General features: G+C 38.1%; 1 protein-coding gene across 5 annotated transcripts in view; it reads right to left on the bottom strand.

Moving 5' to 3' along the window:
* Positions 1 to 844: 844 nt before the first annotated feature.
* The window catches only part of SLC24A3 (solute carrier family 24 member 3), a 227,900-nt gene continuing 208,630 nt past the window's right edge, over positions 845 to 20,114 (bottom strand). For 2 of the 5 annotated variants that reach the window (XM_087930631.1, XM_087930633.1), the window contains exons 16-17: positions 8,213 to 8,278; positions 845 to 7,245 (exon numbers count right to left, since the gene is read on the bottom strand). In XM_087930631.1, the coding sequence (XP_087786757.1) occupies positions 7,063 to 7,245; positions 8,213 to 8,278 (249 nt within the window). In that variant the 3' untranslated portion in view covers positions 845 to 7,062. Of the gene's footprint in view, positions 7,805 to 8,212; positions 8,279 to 16,683; positions 16,872 to 20,114 lie in introns of those variants that run through there. The other 3 variants (XM_087930634.1, XM_026700978.2, XM_087930635.1) reach the window with 2 other exon arrangements.

Genomic DNA, 20,114 nt, shown 5'->3' with positions numbered 1-20,114 from the left:
GTGCCTTAAACCTCTATTTTTCTGTGGGAGAGATCACAGCCAGCTTTTCTATGGTTCTTCAACTGTCCTCCACCATTAAACCCAATGGGTAAATAATAGGACTGTGATATGCTATGGAAATATGAGGACAAGAACACAATATCTGCTTATGCCCTTTAAAGTAGTTACTTTTTTTCTAGCAGATACATAATCTTGGGGAAAATATAATAGTTGCAGCTTTGTGCTGTGTTCATATGCTTCAAAGAATATCTTTAGAATGAAATCTGAAGTGCTGTACAGTTCTGGTAAATGATGCCAATATCTATTGACTGCATTCATCTATATTAGAAAACAAATTAGGGAAATCTAAGTCTGTTAGGCATAGGTCTTATCTAAAAGGACTATGACATGAAATAAGAGTGAAGGGATAAAATGGGCCAAGGTTTCCAGGGAAGTAAGGAAGAAAACGATCACAAAAAAGAATAGACAGGGATATAATGGTCTAGAAGAAATAGGGCTTTTCTGCTTCCTTTGAGAGAACTTGGAATTTGAAAGACATTCAAAAATTGCACCTCATACCTTCAGTCTTAAATGCAGTGGTAGTATTCTACTGGCTTGGCCCGGTTCTGCTGAGCTGGTAGCACTGATGAGCAGTAGAGACCAAATTGGTTCTCTCCAATACTCTGCTGTTGGGCCAACCCAGGTTCCCATACTGACCTTTATTCCCTGCTTTTGGGTCGTAGCTGCTTTGCGCGACATAGCAGATTGCCGCGCGTCAGCTGCTGAAGCGACAGGGAGAGTGCAGGACTGCAGGAAGTGAGTCAGAAAGCCTCTGCACCTGCGCAAAGTGCGCATTTGGTGTGCACACGCACAAAGTGTGTGTGTGTGCACACAAAGCATGTCCACCAAGCCACGCCCACTGAACCGGTGGTAAAAAAAATTGAAACACACAACTGCTTAAACGGTTTCAAATTTGCCACCACCTCAAAATTTGATTTTCTTTTTCTGCTACATGTATTATGCATCAAAAATATGTTGTTCCCCTTAACTACACTTCTATGAAATAATCTATATGTTAGAACTGTGTAATTGTGACAGGAAGTTTGACTGACCAAGTACAAGATACAATTATTGCTTAATATCACACTGTTATTTGATAAATAGGTATTTGGTAATTTGAAACATTTGGTAACCCACAATGTTTCAAGACAAAGAAAAGTAGTTTTAATGATTTTGATATATGATTGTAGAATTGCCTGAAATGGAAGCTTATGAATATATTAAAGTTCATATTTCCTTTTAGCATGTGTCAAGGATGAACTGAAAAAAAGAGTTCCTTGGGGAATTGTCTCTAATTCTGCTTTAATTCCTGAGACTATGTGTACAGCTTTTATATGAAAAATATATGCCTATTTCTTGTGTTATTATATTGTAGGAACATGTGCAAGACTGCTATTTTTATCTTCAGTTTCTTTTTTCTATCTCACACTTACATAATTGGGAATCCCTACTGCTTCTCCCTTTCTCAAATTTGAAAAATATTACCTGCTTGCTCATTGTAGTCTTTATCAGAAATTATGCCTGGCAAAATAGCAAAGATATATGACTCAGATCAGTATTTGCCAGCCTCAACAACTTTAAAATACATGTACTGCAACTCCCAGAATTCCACAGGCAGCATTGGAGAATTCTGGGAGTTGCATTTCACACATAATTGCTGACATTGAGAAACAATGACCTACAGGGTTTGTGACTTATTCCTAGAACAGCATTTCTACCCATGTTATTACATTATGTAGCAAAGTATTTTTGAAAAAGAGACTCCCGTAAGTAGTGATGTGGTACAAAGTAGGGAAAACATCTAGGCTAGTTCAAGCTTTCTGCTTAAGGCCAAACTAGAATGACAGGCCAGCATATTTATTGCTTGTCTAGTTATCTCATTAAAATATAATCAGAATAAGGGGCATTTAGAAAAAAGAATGATATGCTTTCATGACTAGCTTTCCCCTAATAAAATATCCCAGTCCTCTTCTGATAATAGGCTGGGGGAAAGATATATGGTATATCTATATGAATGAATTGAGCAGATCAGGTTTCACCATGCTGATAGGAACGACAGCAATCAAAACAGAGGTGCCATCTATAGTCAAGATTCTATCTTTTTAATCAGAAAGGTGGCAAGAAACCAACAATATTTTTGTTGCCCTACAGTTCTTACGTATTCCATATGCCTGGGATACTTATATTGTAACATTAACCTTCTTTTTAAGAATACTATTATTCAGAACTGTTAAATTCTTGTTCTTTGGATTAACTATTTTAAGTCTAGACTTCAAGGAGGAAAATCTAATAATATTATGGGATTGTCTCTTTTTCCCCTTTGGTTTTTCTCTATTTTTTAAAGAAATCAAATTGTTTTTAAAATAATACACAAATTCAGCAGTCTTCCCAAGACAGAACTTCTGTTCTGTTCTGTTCTGTTCTGCTCTGCTCTGCTCTGCTCTACTCTAATTTTCCATTCCATTCCCAATCCAGATCATCCTTCCTGTACAATGGATGTAATGATTTCTTATCTTGTAGAAATGAGGCTACAATGTGTAATCCCAACCTGATATTCCAAATTCCTGATATTACTAATTTTTAAGGGCAAACAGATCACTGAAACAAATGATATAAATGCAAGCAGAGAAGCTTTACATCTTTTCCTTCTCCTTATTTAATGTTAGGGGGTAGGAGGGGGGGGGGTCATAGGATTTTTTTATCTATCAATTAATATGAAACATCATATGAGTTGTCATAATCATTATAATATGGTGTTTAGTTATATATAATTATGATCCAAGAGGGGGAAACCACTTAAAACTGCTTGTTATCAAGAACCTTGGGGTTAAGACAAAGATTGTCTTAGGCTCTGGCTTCAGGATGTGACACTTCTGGGCTGCTGTTAAGCTATTGCTGCAGATAGGATTCAATGAATTGTGGGCCTCATTCTTTATTTCTTTCCCACTCCTAAATTCTTATTGGCATAACAGTTTAATTTTAATTTACTTAGAGAACGCTTATTCAGTTTATTGTTAACTCCAGAATTCCATTTATCTGGATCTATTGCAATACAGTTGGAAAACGGGATAGAGATTGATTATTTTGGGGCAAGATCTAGATTGGGATCCCTACTGGAGGTGTGATCCTAGCAGTTCTCTTGCACATCTCAGCAGCCTTTGATACAATCAACTATCACATCCTTGAACAAAAGGAAGAAGAGGGTAGGTACTGGAAAACAGATCAAGGGGGATAGCATCTTAGATGCCAGGAGGCAGATTTTATTGAATCCAGTGTGCTCTGGAGAAATTATTTTATCACGGTTATACAAAACAAAGCAGTTTACATTATTCTTGCAAAACATCAATGCCTGAAATGAGATAAGATCAATTTGCAACATACAATATATACTTTAAACCTACAGCAAAAAGAAACACATTTTAAAATGAAAATGTTATGATTCTACTTATTTTATGTAAAAAATAAACATGTCACTTAACTTGGAACAGAGTTGCTATTTGCAAAACTGTAACATTTTCCCTTTTATGATGGAAAAGTCTGAACTAATTAAATCTACGTTTTAAACAGTATTTTCTAGTCCCATCTTTTTATTGCTTTATATTTTTAAAATATTACATTTTCACATAAAATAAATTGACATAATCTCCAACATGACAAAAATGCCTGAAAAATGCCTTAATATTTTTATTAAGTTCCTAATTATCAGTAATGAAACCAAGGAAAGAAGTGCTAGTGCTAATATGTTTTTATTATAGGTTGCTAACAAATTTACATAGGAAAAAAACAGCTGTTTTGACTTCTTTTAAGTGAAAGGTTTAAAGGGGAACTAACCCAAACTTTTTTTTTCCTTAGGGAAGTTGTACTAAATCAAAAACAGAATTGGTAAATGAAATAAAACTGTTCCTGGCTTATTTGGGAAGATTCTTTCACTGTTTAACTTTAAAATAAAGGAGTTGGGGTGTGTTATGTGGCTGAGAGTGAAGGGAAAGTGCTGAAACGATCAGGGTGAAAGCCAGGGCCTTTTGTAGTGTTGGGACCTGACTGATGACCAAAAGAGGAAAAGTGTTGGGATGACACAGTGTGTTGTATAAGGGCATTGGCAATGGCAATTGAGGGGTAGGAGGCAAACAGAGGCACTGAGAAGATGGAGAGAAGGTAGGCTAGTCTGATATTCCAGGCTGAGAACAGCTCAGTTGAGAGAATAGGCAATACACACCAGTCTTTTTACTTGTTGTTAGAATCAGGGTAAACTCTCAATTTAATATTTGTCTTCAAATGTTATTCTGTTCTCCCAGTAGTCTGTAATTATTGTTGAGCTGAAGGGATAGTTGCAGAGATGAACATGTGTTCCATTAATACAAAGATACAAATTTAGACTGGGGTTATTCACATTCCATAAAGACAGTGATGCAAAATGAAGAATTTTATGTTAGCAACATGCACATGTCAATGTGCACTGGCCAGATTTTTTTAGCAGCCACACTGCTCAATACCACAAAGCATTTTTATCTCCGAAGTATTGTTATGTATGTGACATTTCAGGCTCTCCATTTATTCTGTTCCATTTTGTTTTGCAAACAGTTTTTCTGTGTTTTGAGGGAGTGGGGAGTTATAGAAAATCCCAAGGGGTCATTTAGAGCTGGTCAAGACTGAAGCAGTATAAGCCTCACCAATAAATTGTGTTGTGTTGACAATGGGAGCAACCCATCCTCATCATATGGATGATGTCAGATGGATTTCTATATACAGTCTATTATACAACCAAGAGGAAGCGATATAATGAATATCTTTTAAAAACTTCTAGATGCTAAAATGGTTTGATCAAAAGTAATATACTGAGTGACCATATTTATTTAATTAAAAACAGAATGAAGAAGGAATGGTGGATGATAAAAATAATATATTACAATAACCCTAAGATTTCATAAGAGCACATTAAGCAATCTTTAATGAAAAAAAATTGTAACAGTGGACAAAAATCTCTGAAAAGACAGTCATTGCCACTATTTATTTATTTCTGCATTTCATTCCTTTGTAAGAGTTTATTGTGAAATTAAAGCTTAATAACCTGTTAGATTCCTATGTGAAACAATTGATTGCCCTAAATTAAAACTCATAATTTCTCTACAAAAACACCTTTTCAAAGTTTTTTCCCTTGACATTTTTAAAGTGGTTTCTTAGTATCCTCTCCTACAGCTGAGAGAAAACGAATAGGCCTAGGTCACCAGCTGGCTTTTGTGCCTAAGAAATGACCAGAACCCATCACCCACCCATAGACTTCTAGTCCTATGCATTCAACAGTGCATCAAAATGGCTCTTGCCATGCTAGATGCTCAGTAGTTCATTAAAAAAGAGATAGAAAACTCAGAATGCAGTTGTAGTCCCTCAGAATACACTGGAACATTAGTATAAGAACATGAGTTCTGACAATTTTATTGCATTTGTCTGACAGAATTGAAAACACTAAAAATGAGCACAAGGGAGAAATTGGCAAATTATGCTCATGTATGTGCGAGGGAGAGGTGCAAAAAAGAGCAAACTTTTCTTGGGCAAACTAAGTTTATATTAATACATTTACTCTATCTGGCTGGCCACAAATTAGCCACTTATGTGGATGGCATTAAATGAGGGAAAATTGAACTATGGAAGTCATAGGAAAAAGCAAGGTGCTATGATGAAGGGAAACTGCAGATCATGACATTTTATTTCATACTAAAGATCTCAAAAAGAAACTCATTTGAAATAAAGAAGCACTAAAGTATAAATTGATGGGTAGATTGAAAAGGGTGTTTACACCCAGGCATCAGCTTTCTGTTTTTCTGTTAAGAATGACCTTTGTGAGTTATATAGATAAAATCTTTCTTATAGGTTTGCCTAGCTAAAGATCCCTTCTTATAAAAACAGAGTAAAACAAAGCATATACATACGTAGCAATTAAAATAAATCAGGATAGTCCAGGCCTAAATGTCACTGGGGCAGTCAGGAATGCTGCTTTTATCAGAGAAAATGTAATGGGGATTGATGAGGTCTACGTGGAAGCTGAGGTGTCTTCAGGATTTCCAGAGTGAATAGAGCAAATCACATTAAAGACAGCAGTCAATGGAACACTGAATGGGGACTTTATCATAGCTTTCTCAGTTTGTCAAAATCTAATCCCCTTTGACCAAGGTTCAAGAAAACTACTGGTAAAAATAAGTGCTATGCAATTTTGTGGTAAATAGCAGGAAGAACCCACCAACAAAGATTCCTAAAATAGGATTTGCACAAGCAAACCACCCAGTAGGGTACAAAAGGAAAAACAATAACATGCCTACCCAGGTCCAGTGTATCCTTCGCAGAATGGCAAATGATAACATCAGCAATAATATATGTGCAAAATATGCTTTTTACAAACCAGTGTCTTCAACTAATTATTTTAAAACATGTGCCATGTGCTTATATTGCCTTCTCAACCAATAATGTCCCTTTACATCCATTTCCTCTTCTCCAGTCTCCATATATTAGTAGATGGTCTGATAATCCAAATATCTGAATTTCGTTTTGTTTCAAAACAATTTTGGTTCAAATCTTAATGTGGTCCGAAAGTTGATATGTGCAGGAATACAGACTTTTTCAACTGCACTATTTTTTAAGACACAGGAATATTATTAGTGCTTACCTTAACAAACAGTTGCCAGGATAAAGAGGAAAGGGAGGGTCATAAACCTAAAAGTGCTAAAGAAATAGTCTCAATAAACACCGAGAACCTATAACAGATTAGTCCAGGCATTGCATTTTAAATTAAAAGGGGAAAAAAGTGTTAATTCTCCTTTGAGTCACATTTGGCTCATGATGACTTCATGGATACATCCATGTAGTTTTCTTGGCAATAATCAAGTTAAAAACCAGGACTCCATCTCATGAGTCTGCTGGGGCCGATAGGCCTAAAACTATTGCTTGGAAATATTCTAAACAACCTAGTGATCACATTCTGCTGTTAAGAATAAAATGGCAGCAAGGTTCAACTCTACAGTCTGAATTCAGTTAAGATTCCTCCCAAATCTCTTCCTGGGGTACATTACTTCCCATAAGGAAGTCATTGAAAAGTACAGGTCCATTCTTTTTAATAAGTACCTGGAATTCAGCTCTCACAGTGCTGTTTATGACATCAGAATCATCCAATGAGATGTAGTATTCTGCAAAGTAGATAAGCTGCAAGGAAACTTTCTTAGGAAAGAAGAATAAAATAAATTCCTTTCATTTTTCTCCAAAAGCAGTCAATGCAATGTACCCTCTTCTTTGTATCTTAGCTATAGTCTCAATTCATAAATTAGTCTTCCATCAAATAACTTAAAAAACTGTAATAGTTCAGTTTGTCTGGCTCAGAGCCAGCTAAAAGTTAGTTTGCCCATCAGACTCTCTGAATTTGTAAATCTTCACATCAGTATAGGTGGTTTCCAGGTGAGCGTTTGTATGTGTGAAAAGATGGCTTAGAAAGAGACTAAGCCAAGACAAGAAGAGGCCCCACTGAACTTCACAGCCTTCATAGGGGGCCTCATACTGCTTGGAAATGCCAACCATTTTCATATTGCACTGGTACAGAAGGAAGTTGCCTCTCAACAGACCGTCCATAGGATCAATGATCTCTGCACATAGGCAAATTTACAAACGTGAAGACATTAAATTCTGTCATGATGGAGAAACACAAGAAGATTCCATAGAGGGAAAGGCACACAAACCCCAGCTTCTTATCTAACTTCCACTTGTTCAAATGAACTCCAAACACCTAGAAATAGAAAGAAGGCCATTATTCTACATAAATCTAGAGCTGGCTCTTCCATGTCTATGAATAATCTTCTCTCCATTAATCCCTCCTATAAATCAGCAGCATTTCCTCTTCCAAGAGCAACAATGTGGCCTAAGTTTCTTGACAAAGAGAACAATCCAACAAATTTATTGTATTGCATATTATGTTTCTCAATCATACTGACTTAAGAAACTGTTCAGGTTCAACCTTGGTACAATCTGATAAAATCCAATTTGCTGCTCTGAATGCTCCTTTGCTTTCCACCTAAACATGTGAACTGGTACTGATATAGATCAGTCACTGGTATTGCCTCTGTGGAGTTTAGATCCCCCCCGGCCAATATGCCTACAACTGCTTTTTTAAAAAAATAAAGAATGATATACTTACTGTGACAAAAACTGAGGCCAGCAACAAGCCCACAGAATAAATAAGTCCACGACTATTCAATCGAATCTGAAAAATTAGTAAGATAGGTTAAGAATCCTATTATTCACATTATTTCCAATTAATTGCCGTTGTAATTTCTATGCAAAATGAAACTGACTGTCAGAACTGTATACAGTATTAAGCAAGTCTGTTATGCCAAATCTTTAGGATCAAACTGAATACTGTATTAAGGACCAGCCCAAGTCATCTATTGCTGTACCTTCTTTCAAAAAGGCTCTGGTCAATGAAAAGTTCATAATGTTAGAGAACAAAGGTCTTTCTCTGTAGTTTGGTAGTCTGACGATCATAAGGCATGGATGGCTAATTGTGGCTAATGGCTCCCGAAAAATCCACCTAAGAGCCAATTTTTCACATGTGTCTCCCTACATTCCTCCATTCAAAAGAGCTAGAAAAGTTTTCCATAAATCTTCTACAATGTAGGAATAACTGGAGAGATTCACTATACAGTTAATCTGGCACCTGACACCAAGGGCTTGAAGCTACCTAGTTTCTTGGGCTGAAAAGACAAAAGGGGATAGAAGTACTTTCAGACTTGCAAAATTCTATAATCATACAGTTAAGTAGGTTGGTTTTGCTTTCTGTCTGAACTATTTTGCAAAGCTCATATTGTGTGAATAAAGTATGGGTGACTAATGTGTGTATTGCTCTGGCTAGCACTTACAAAGACATATTTGAAATTGCTTAGACATGAAGTACCAGAAAGCGCAGTGTGTTCTGGGATTTAGTAGTATTTGCAGAAAGAATGAAATTGAAGGCTTTTCTCTAAAACACAGTTTGGCATATTCAAAGACTGCTTAATTGCTAAAGGCAAGAGTTGCTCTTATACAGAACAGTGTTTTATTTTTTAAGAAGTCTCTTGCTTCAGTTTAGGTCTTTTCTTCTGTGATTTAAGTGCTGAAGGCAATGGCTGTTCTTACACTGAGCAGTGGCATTTTCTCTTTGTTGTATTTTGCCTAAAGAGAAATCTGTTTTTTTTAAAAAAAAAAAACCTCATTCTGAAAGGACATTCAGTTCCTCATATTTGCCTGAGGAGAGAATTATAAAACCAGCTAGAAAAGAAAACTAATACCTTTATCTAAAATGTGTGGACTTTTGGCTTCTCATTATCTCATGATGGGATTCATGATATAAAATAAGGCAGAAAAAGAAAGTCCCAAAAGCTTAACATCATGCCAAATGTGTCCAATCCAAGCCAATGACTTAAAGAAATGGATGTTAACCTGCAACTTCAGGTTTTTTTTCCTTGCTACAGAATAATTTTCCTTGTGCAGCAAATGACATTGAAAGATAGCTAGCTATCATTACTCAGTACCTTGCCTAATGACCATTCATTTAGTGACCATTTGAAGTTACAGTGACACTGAAAAAGTGACATATGTCCAGTTCTAACACTTGGAATCATTCCAGCATCCCTGTGATCATGTGATTGTAATCTGAGTATTTGGCAACTGGCTCACACTTATGACAATTGCAGCGTCCTGCAGTCACGTGAGTGCCATTTGCAACCTTCCCAGGCAGCTTCCGACAAGCAAAATCAATGAGGAAACTGGCAGGAGTTTGGTTACAAGTCACAGTCACTTGAGGGCTTGCTTAACAATATGGGTGGTTTGCTTAACAACTGTGTTAAAAAAGGTTGTGAAATTGGATGCAGTTATATGATGCCTCACTTAAAAACTGTACCACTTAATGACAAGCTTTCCAGTCTCAGTTGGGATTGTAAGTCAAGGACTTACTGTAAGTATAATTTTCTGTTTCTATTGACTGAAATAGAAAAGTCTACTTCAGTTTCATGTGTGTTACTTTTTTTGACCTCCCCCTTTAAGGTTTGGAAGAATGAACAATGGGGAAGATGAATAAGCAGAAATGAACAATTGTTTCTGGTGGTGCCCTCTATGTGGCATGCTGCTGTTTCTGTTTCTGATCCTCACCTGATATATTGACAAGTATGCTTGAGGAGTGGACTAGATCTGGGAAGAGTTTAGTCCAGCCATGGAAATTCACTGCATGGCTTTTAGCCAGTTACTCCAGGTAGTTCTCGACTTACAACAGTTCATTTAGTGACCATTCACTGAAAAAAGTGAGCTTTGACCGTTTTTCACACTTACAACCATTGCAGTATCCCAGTGGTCATGAAATAAAAAATTGGGATGCTTGGCAACTCATATTTATGACGGTCGCAGTGCTATCAGAGTCATCTGATCCCCTTTTGTGACCTTCTAACGAGCAAAGTCAATGGAGATGTCAGATTTACTTAACAATCGTGTTGCTTAACAACTGCACTAGTTCACTTAACAATTGTGGCAAGAAAGGTCGTAAAATGGGGCAAAATTCACTTAGCAAATGTGTCACTTAGCAACAGAAATTCTGGGCTCAGTTGTAAGTTGAGGACTATCTACATTTCTCAACCCAACCTACTTTTCGTAGTTCCGAAGAAACATTGGAAATGGGAACACTATGCTGCTTTTGAGGAAAAGTTGGGTGAGAAAAACATGAATGAATTTCACAAACAGCACAACCAACTCATGGGTAAAAGAGGAAACAAACCAGAAATAAGGTACCATGTATGAAAAACATATAAAGAACGGTTGCTGGAATTGGTTATGTCTAGTTTAATGAAAAGAAGATTAGGGGTGACATGATAGCAGTATTACGATATCTCAGGGATTGCCACAAAGAAAATGGAGTCAAGCTATTCTCCAAAGCACCAGAAGGTAAGACAAGAAGCAATGGATGGAAACTAATCAAGGAGAGAAGCAACCTAGAACCAAGGAGAAATTTCCTAGCAGTTAGAACAATTAATCAGTGGAACAACTTGCCTCCAGGAGTTGTGAATGCTCCAATACTGGAAGTTTTTAAGAAGAGATTGGACAACCATTTGTCTGAAATAGTATAGGGTTTCCTGCCTGTGTGGGGCTGGACTAGAAGACCTCCAAGGTCCTTTCCAACTCTGTTACTCTATTCCAGGCCTGTCAAACTGGTGGTCCACAAGCAGCATGCATTATGCACAGGCCATGCCCACCCTGGCTCCGCAAAGTCAAAAAACATTGCAATATGTCAATACGTCACGTGACACGATCAAGTCTGACACCTCTATTCCATTCCATTCCATTCCATTCCATTCCATTCCATTCCATTCTATTCTTATAATAAGATGCTGTGTATGAACATAGGGTAATCATTGCCTGAAAATAGAAGCCTATACATCTGTTTACCAGTTCACTCTGTTTGGCTGCATAACCTTGTGTGCTACTCCTCCTAGCTAAGCTATGCAAATTCATCCTTTACTTCTACATTAATTTGTTTTGCTTCCAATTGATATTTGTCTAGCTTCTTCATTCAGTTTGCATTAAGATTGGTGCTGCCTTTTCCCAGACTAATTTAGATTCATTTGATACAGATTAAGCACAGTGTTGCCTTCAGCTTGCATTTGGCTAAATTGCATCTCCTCCATTGCCAATTTGGCATGCATTACATAAGCATTCCAGATTTCCTGCTGGAAACTGTAATTATACGGAAAACTATGCTAAATTTTCAGTATTTCACACTAGTTTAGCGTTAGATTAGCATTTCCTTTGGAAGAATATAGTATAAGTACAATACAGGCAGGACAAAAAGTTTAAAAATAACTTTTTAAAATAAAACAAAATCCATCAATCAATGTACTGTAAGTTTCTTAGATTGCACTCCACAATCATCTGGCAACATCTAAAGAAAAGGGCAATTAATCATAGGCCACAAGTAAAAGAAATTTCAGTTTAAATCTGGCATCAGAAGCATTGCTAACAGATTGAACAAAATTACATTGTAGGAAATGAGTGTAATTTGCATGTGTATATTCTACATCTGTCCATTTTGGGGTGGATATCTTTATTACTTAATGTCATGTTTTATAACAGATATATAGTACAAAAATCTGAAGATTATATTGGATTTTCTTTGTTAACATCAACTTTGCAGAAAGATTACAAGTACGCCTTTTTTAAGGAAAGTGTCCCATATTTTAAAATGGGAGGCAGCCTAGTCTAACCATGAGCTGATCCAGTTTGGTACCAGGAATTTCCCAGGATTTAAGACCGAGTCCCTCTTGGGATCTTCTTCTTGCAAAGCAGAGGGACTGTGCTAAATTCCAGCCTTTCCCTTCAGCTCTGAGAAACTGGCAGACATTCTGTGGGTAGTAGGAGTGGAGTCTGTGGGGAATGTCCTTTATCCTAAGGATGGGGAAAACATCTGTACTCGGCCAGGACTTGAAGCTCATTTTGTCTGCACTTTCTTGATCAACGACTTTGTTACTTAACTAGCACAATACAACTTGGTTCATTACTTCAAATGGATATTTGCACAAATGCTCTTATGTCCTGAGGAATGCAAACATGCCTGTTTACATATTCAATTAAAAAGTGACAGTATCAGCAAGCAAATATTAGTTTTGGTGAGTGGGAACCCCTTTGCAAGAAGCACATCATAAGACAGGCCTAATCTTAAAATAGAGGCATATTAAAGTCAGTTAAAGTGCTGGTCTAGAAACTAGGAGGTTCTGAGTTCTAGTTCTGCCTTAGGCATGAAAGCCAGTTCAGTGACTTTGGACTAAGCACTCTCTCTCAGACCAACTCATAGGAAGAGGAAGGAGTATAAGATATGTTTACTGACTTGAATTACATATAAAAATAACAAAAGTGGGATTAAAAATATCTAATTTATAATAGCACTTAGTTTAATTTCTTTTACAAGGTATAAACATTCTATTGTTAAGTGAGACATTTGTTAAGTGAGTTTTGCCCCATTTTATGATAATTTCTTGCCTCAGTTGTTAAGTGAATCACTGCAGTTGATAAGTTAGTAACCTGGTTGTTAAGTGAATCTAGCCCATGGTGGGATTCAGTCGGTTCACACAAGTTCAGCACAATTGGTACCTAATTTTTGTTGAGTTTGGCGAACCGGCTATCCGCTTGAGTGGGGAAGATGTGGAGGAGGAGGAGAGACTTTGTGCTGGCCAGTTAGTCAGGTAGGAAGTAGATCAGGCACAGTTGGATGGCTGGGGAGTGGGGGGAACATGGCTGTTCAGGTGGCTCCTGCCACCACTGCTGCTGTCAGCAGCTTGGGTGGCCCAGCTGCATCTGAGCTGAAGAAAACAAAGGTGCAGTAAATGTCCCATTTGCATGCAGGTGTGCTCCATGGGGCAATGAGGTCTCATTCTTCCCCCAGTGTGGTGAACTCTGGTGCATTGGGTGCAGGTATGAGGGTCTTGGCCCCACAGTGCCTCCTTGCTCAGTTGAAGGCTTCATTCCTGCACTCAGACAGTAAGGCTGGCCATGGAAGCAGAATTGGTCGGGTGCAGGAACCAACAGTGTCTGTGGCCCAGGTGAGCAGCTCGCTTGTGTGCACCAGCCTGTTTGAATGAAGCCTTCGACCAAGCAAGGAGGCACTGTGGGGCAAGGCCCCTCACACCCATATCCAGCCTGCCCGAGTTTGCTGCACTGGGGAAGAATGAGACCTCATTGCCCCATGGAGCACAGCTGCATGCAAATGGGGTGTCTGCTGCATCTTTTCTTCACCCAAGTTGCTGGCAGCTGCAGGAGCCAGCTGAACAGTTATGATCTACCAGCCAGCCAGCCCCGGCTGACCTACTCCCTGCCTGGCCAATCAGCCAGTGCAAAGCCTCAACATTCTTCTCCTCATTCCTCCCTCAGGGCGGTGAACTCTGGTGGGCTGGACGTGGGTGTGAGGGGCGCACTCAAACAGTAAGGCCTGCACATATGAGCAAGCAGTGCACTAGGCCATGGATAGCATTAATTCCTGCACCCAGCCAATTCCATGGCGACCTTCCCAGCTCCAGCTATGGTGAGACTAGGTTATCAGAGATGGAACATTTTTCTTGGTTGGGAAAAGCAATAGTCAGTTTCTACTAAAGAGACTGGCTTTTAGTTATTTTTGTATTCTGTAAAATTGTAAATTGTAAACTGTAAATTGTTGAAGAAAGAAGAGGAAGAAGGGCTTGTCTATAGTCTATCAACAAATTTATTCAAAAAGGCAATGACTAATTTTGCTAGACTGGTTTTACTGATTATTTAGAATTTTGTGTTATTAGCCTTTGTGCTAACCAATGTTATGTTGTTTTCTATGTCTCTGTCTCTGTGTATTCCATTTTACAGAGAGAGCTTTGGCTTCAATGATTTAATAAGGGAACTTTTCATTAAAACATTCCAATGTGAAAGGCTGCAGTTGCATAGCTACCTTTCAAGATTGAGTCAAGACTGCATTTCCAGGTTTTGAGTAGAAGAATCCAACCTACCTTCCTTTTTATTTTCCTAGAATTGGACTGAAAATTGTGGAATTGTTTATCACTGTAATTATCATAAAATTAGTATCCTTTTCTCTAATGAAGATTGTCTGGCTGAACAATGGATGAAAAAATGTAAGCCCGAAGAACCAAGAACGACATATGGAGTTAATCTTGGATAGTTCTTTTATTATTATACACTTACAAACAAACATCTTACCAGACTAAAGCAATTATTTGCAATAACTATAAATAGACTCCGTGAATTGTTTTTTGCTCTCTGGGAAAGAGCTCCTGCCTACTGCACTCCAGAGTCCAGACTACATTCTACCAGAAAAGTAGAGTCCAAATCCAAGGCACAAAAGAAAGCGTTGACATACTCAAATAATTGGGAATTATAGACCTGTCAGTGAAGCATTTTACAATTCCTCTGAACATAAAAGAACTAATAAAACAGTGTCCTTAAAAGCAACACATGAATTCTGAATCCTGTCTTTCATCTAGGACTCAGTTTGTATATTTCTGAAAGGCTTAGATTTGGGGGAGGAAAATAAGGGGGTGGGGGAAATGCTGCCTCTGCCTACCAGCATCCATTGGTATTCACATGGCTAGCATTCTATCAGTGTGTGAGAGAGTTGAGGGCTGTTTGGAAACTGAAACAGTATTTGCTGTGTGAGCAAGCAGACAGCAAGGAGCCTGGGCGTGGCTTCGCTCAACTGTTCTGTACTACTGAAACTCCTCCCCTCTGCTTGTGTTTTGCATCTGGAACAGATTTCTTTTCAGGTGGGGAGGAAGAGTAGAACTCCTTAGCATCAGAGTGTGTTAATAATAAAATACAAAATACTAATGCTCTGGTGGTCATTTTGAAAAATCCTTTCTTGGTGAGCACCTAGAAGCCAAGAGGAACATATGTGCCAAATTTCAAGTTTGTAGGCTTTACAGTTCTGGGGATTTTGTGATGATGCGTGAGTGGTATTTCACTTTTATATATATAGAAGAAGATGTCTTCATTTCATCTCTGATTGCAATTCCTCTCATATGGATTGAGGGATCAATAGCTTCTGCCAATCAGGATGTTTTGCCTGCTAACCACTGCAGCACCAGGGCTCCTAGGCACTGAAAACTATTTTTACAAATGTTTCTTCCCACCCCAAAAAAATGCCTTTAGATGGGCACAGCTCACTCTTCCTATCTCTGATATACTATATATGCATATAATCTGACTCTTAATAGTACATCAGTTTCTAGGAGTGCAATACTATACCTATTTATATAAAAGCAATCTTGCTTAAGACACATTATAATAATAATGTATAGGGTTGCACTCTTAGCACTAGACAACCTGCAACACGCTGGGTCATCATTTCAGCAGTATTTCCATTTATGTAAACAGAGGAACAGAATCCCCATAAGACAGGCAAAACAGAAGTGACTTCCAACTTTTTGCTGGCTTCTCCATTGGCTAACCCATGGGAGTAATGGGCCCTGGATTTTCAACAAATTCTCTAAGTGAGACCATTTGAAGTATATTAATTCAAAAATGGTTTCCCTATGAAGCACTATTTGGTCCAATTAAAGGTTATAAATAAACAGACATAAGATTATTTTGTATTATACAGATAAAGGCATCAGAGTGATAATTAGTAAACTATTGGTAAACTATTCTGGATGAAATGTCCCTAGACCTTTAAAAGTTTTCAGAAACAAGACATTTCCCAACAGTAAAAGAGATGGATTCCCGTTAGCAACCTTAGTAGTAACAGATGTGTATATTTTTGTACTTGGCTCTATTCCATTATACACATGATCTAACTGGAACTTCAGTGGGATCATAATGCATAGTTAGAAATAAAGTCTGCTGGGACAGCACATTTAAACTACAGCTGTTTAAAACTGAAGATGGCTAGAAAAAAAATTTCAGTATTACTTAGGGTATGTAAATGCATTTCCTATTTTCCTTCTAGAAAAAGGGTTATATGGTGTCAATTTTACATGCTGCTTTTTTTAAAGTCCATGCTACATGATCAATATTTATGATCAAGATAGGTGAAAAAATCTACTTTCAAGCCTCTAAAAAGTTAAACAAATCCGTTAATTTTTTTTCCTGGAGCCATATAAATATCAGGACAATGTCCAAGAAACACAATTATTTTCCAGACATATTTCTAACTAGTATTTGTTGGCTTGCTTTTATTTTCTTTAGGTTATCCAAATATTTTTAGTGGCAAACTGCCATTGTTTCAGAGGGCTCAGGGCATCTCTAGCAGACAAATCTTTTTCTTCTAAAGGTGATGGGATGACTTCCAGATTCTAGATGCTCAGCTGGGCTCACAGATGTACAGAAAGAGAGAAGAAGAAAAGCATTCATCTGTCACCACAAAATAACTGAGGATTAAAGTTCATGCCCTGTTAACAATGCATTTCTTGTTCGTTCAACAGAAGGACTTTCTTCCTAGTTTGTAAAGTTGTTTTCTGCCTAATGAGCAATTAAAACAAAATGTTTCTGCGTCAAAGTAATGCTCAGTAGTGTTGCATCAGTATCAGCCATTTCTTATTTTGTCTTCACAGTATGCAGAGGCAAAACGAAGTGTAAAAATTAATTTAAAATACAGAATATCATAGATATATTAAAGAATATATGGATTAAGACTTTGATTTTCATTTAGCTTTGCCATACCTATCATCATTTTTTGGTCTCTTCTCCTTAATTCCCAAAGCCAGACTGGGCACAATAACAAGAAAATGCATCTAGGATATTTTTATATTCTTAGAGGGCAGCCTGATCCAATGCAGGATCACTGCATGAAAGGGCCAAGAAATCACTCTTCTTCATGCTGGATATAATTTTATAGAGTCTCTTTAATGAATAAAGCAGGCAAATTTCCCTAGGGAATTTTCCCTGGGTAAAAATTCCCTGGGAGTGTTGCAACTGAAGACTTTGCAGCTTTTCCACGTACTTGGTTTAGAGATTCAGCTGCCCACAGTGGCATTACAGCGGTGTTTCCTGAAACAAAGATTGGATTTCTTGGGGCAAGAAAGCCTCCTGGCATATGACTCAAAAAACAAAAAATAGCAGGCAAACAAAAGAGAGTTATCCCTGGCTAAAGTGTTGGCAAGATGTACTTCTAATCTATACATCAGCGGTGCCACACCCGGAGAAAAGTCCAATGGGAGGGGGCAAGCTATGAGGAACCAGGAAATGCACAAAAGAATAACTAAAGAAAAAATAGAAATGAACCAGTTCTCCAATAACTCCCCCTTCTGGCTGTAGCATACTTCAATGTCACTACATCACTGCTTCCTCTTCTCACAACAGACAAAGGGGTGCATGCAAAAGCACTAGCTGTATCAAGAAAGCAACTATTTAAGCACCAGCCATTGGGAAGCTGATTTGCAGAGGAAGTCCTCTTGAAGTTTGACCAGGAAATCACCTCTCAGGATTAAAGAGACATTTCATAGGGAAGGGAAGCCTATCGGTATAGCTCATGACACCAACTGAGAACATTACATGCAGAGAGGAAAGGGCTCCCCTTTCTCCCTTCCCACATTATGGTAAGTAAACACTTATAGCACTTTATAGCACTCTCTGGACGATTTACAATATAAGCATTATTTGCATAGTGCCCCCAACAATCTGAGCCCTCGTTTTGACAAACTTGGAAGGATGGAAGGTTGAGTCAACTTGAGCCCCATCCGGATCAAACCCCAGGCTGTGGGTAGAGATTGCCTGCATTTGCACCCCCAGGGCTCCTAAACCCTCCTTTACATCTTAAGGGGGTTTGGGAGGTATTAGTGAGGCAATCTTTTAGATCAGGACTACCCCGTGGAGTTTCCATTTCTCACAGGATGGCAAGGGGAAAAATTCCCTTCATGATTTCACTGAATAAACGGATGAGTTTATAATATACTGTTCAAGAAAAGCTGACTCCAGTTCCCTTGCATGGAGAGTAAAAATAAGAAAATAGGAAGAGCAGCATTCTTTGCTTTCTACTTCTGCTGCAGCACCTGGCTCAGGGAAGATGAGGACCTGCTGGCAAAGTCAAAACCAACCTCTGGCAGGCCCTACATAAAATAGTAGAATTATAAAATTGGGAGGAGCCATTTCAGCCCTCAGTACAGTTAAAACATCCTTGCCAGACAACTGCCACAATTATGCTTGAATTCATCCATTAAAGAGATGGCTGTCAGCTCTGTCAGTAATTGGCCTCCGTGTTAAATCTATTGTTGCAGGTGAAAATTTCTCACTGCCAGCTTCCATTGCAGCACCTCCTTTCTTGGATCTGGCAAGTTTTCTTCCTTTGGCATACTCTGAGGTGTCTTAAGGGTGTGGCTACCTGTTTGTTCCTTCGGTGCAACTTGGTGGGAATGGGGGGATTAAGAAGAAAGTGCACGATGCTTCCTGTTCAACCTGTTTTTGCCATTGTTGTAACTTGGTATGCACCAGTAGTGGTTTGGTACCAAATTAGCCTCATCAAGGAGTGTTAAGTTTGCACGAAACTCCAAAGGTTAGAATACACAGTTGCTACATCCCTATTCTGGGAGTTAAGCTATTCTCCAAAGCAGGACAAAAAAACAATGGATGGAAACTAATCAAGGAGAGAAGCCAACCTAGAACTAAAAAGAAATTTCCTGATAGAACAATTAATCAGTGGAACAACTTGCCTCCAGGAGTTGTGAATGCTCCAACACTGGAGGTTTTAAAGAAGATATTGGACAACCGTTTGCTTGAAATGATATAGGGTTTCCTGCCTGAGTAGGGTTGGACTAGAAGATCTCCAAAATCCCTTCCAACTGTTACTCTATTCTGTTCTGCTTGCTTCTCTGAGGATATCTCTGTACTTTGAGTCATTGAAAGCAAAACACAAATACAGCAGAGAGACAAAACAAATTTAAAGTTGAAATGGAGTTAATGAGATTGTCTGCCAAACTACTGTAATGTACATTAATATTAATAGGTATTACAATGCTGCTACAAGAAGTCTTGCCCTGAAATCTGGTAATATGATCCCCATTACTGCATTTAGAGTACTCAGAGTGATGAAACCAATGACTATAACCTAGAAAAATAAAAGGAATTGTCAAGTTACTTAAGCTAATACCATCTCTCAGTAATTGGCTGCATTGTTAAAGGGTTGTTATGGATAAAAGGTTTTCCCTGTCAGTTTCCATTGAAGCACTTCCTTTCTTTGATCTAACCTTTTTCTTCCTCCGTCATGAACTGAAGTATCTGAAGGTTAGCATGCCGTATTCCAATTCTTTGGACTCTTCAAACTTGCTTCAAAAATATGACAGGTTGCTCTCAAGATGCAACTTCAGGCCTCAGTTCATTTTCACTCTTGTTTTTTCAAGTACAGGTAATCCTCAACTTTATAACAATGGTTTAGTGACCATTTGAAATTACAGAGGCACTGAAAAAATGACTTATGACCACTTTTCACACTTATGACTGTTGTAGCATCCCATAGTCACATGATCAAAATTTGGATGCTTAGCAACTTACTCATATTTAAGACAATTGCAATGTCCCAGGGTCTGGTTGCCCTATTTGTTAAATGTAGAATGGAA

Source organism: Pseudonaja textilis, chromosome 3, assembly GCF_049901715.1.
Source record: "Pseudonaja textilis isolate UNSWEBS1 chromosome 3, rPseTex1.2, whole genome shotgun sequence".
Lineage (NCBI taxonomy): Eukaryota > Metazoa > Chordata > Lepidosauria > Squamata > Elapidae > Pseudonaja > Pseudonaja textilis.
Note: the sequence above shows the minus strand (reverse complement) of the source record. Positions and strands in the feature narration are given on the sequence as shown.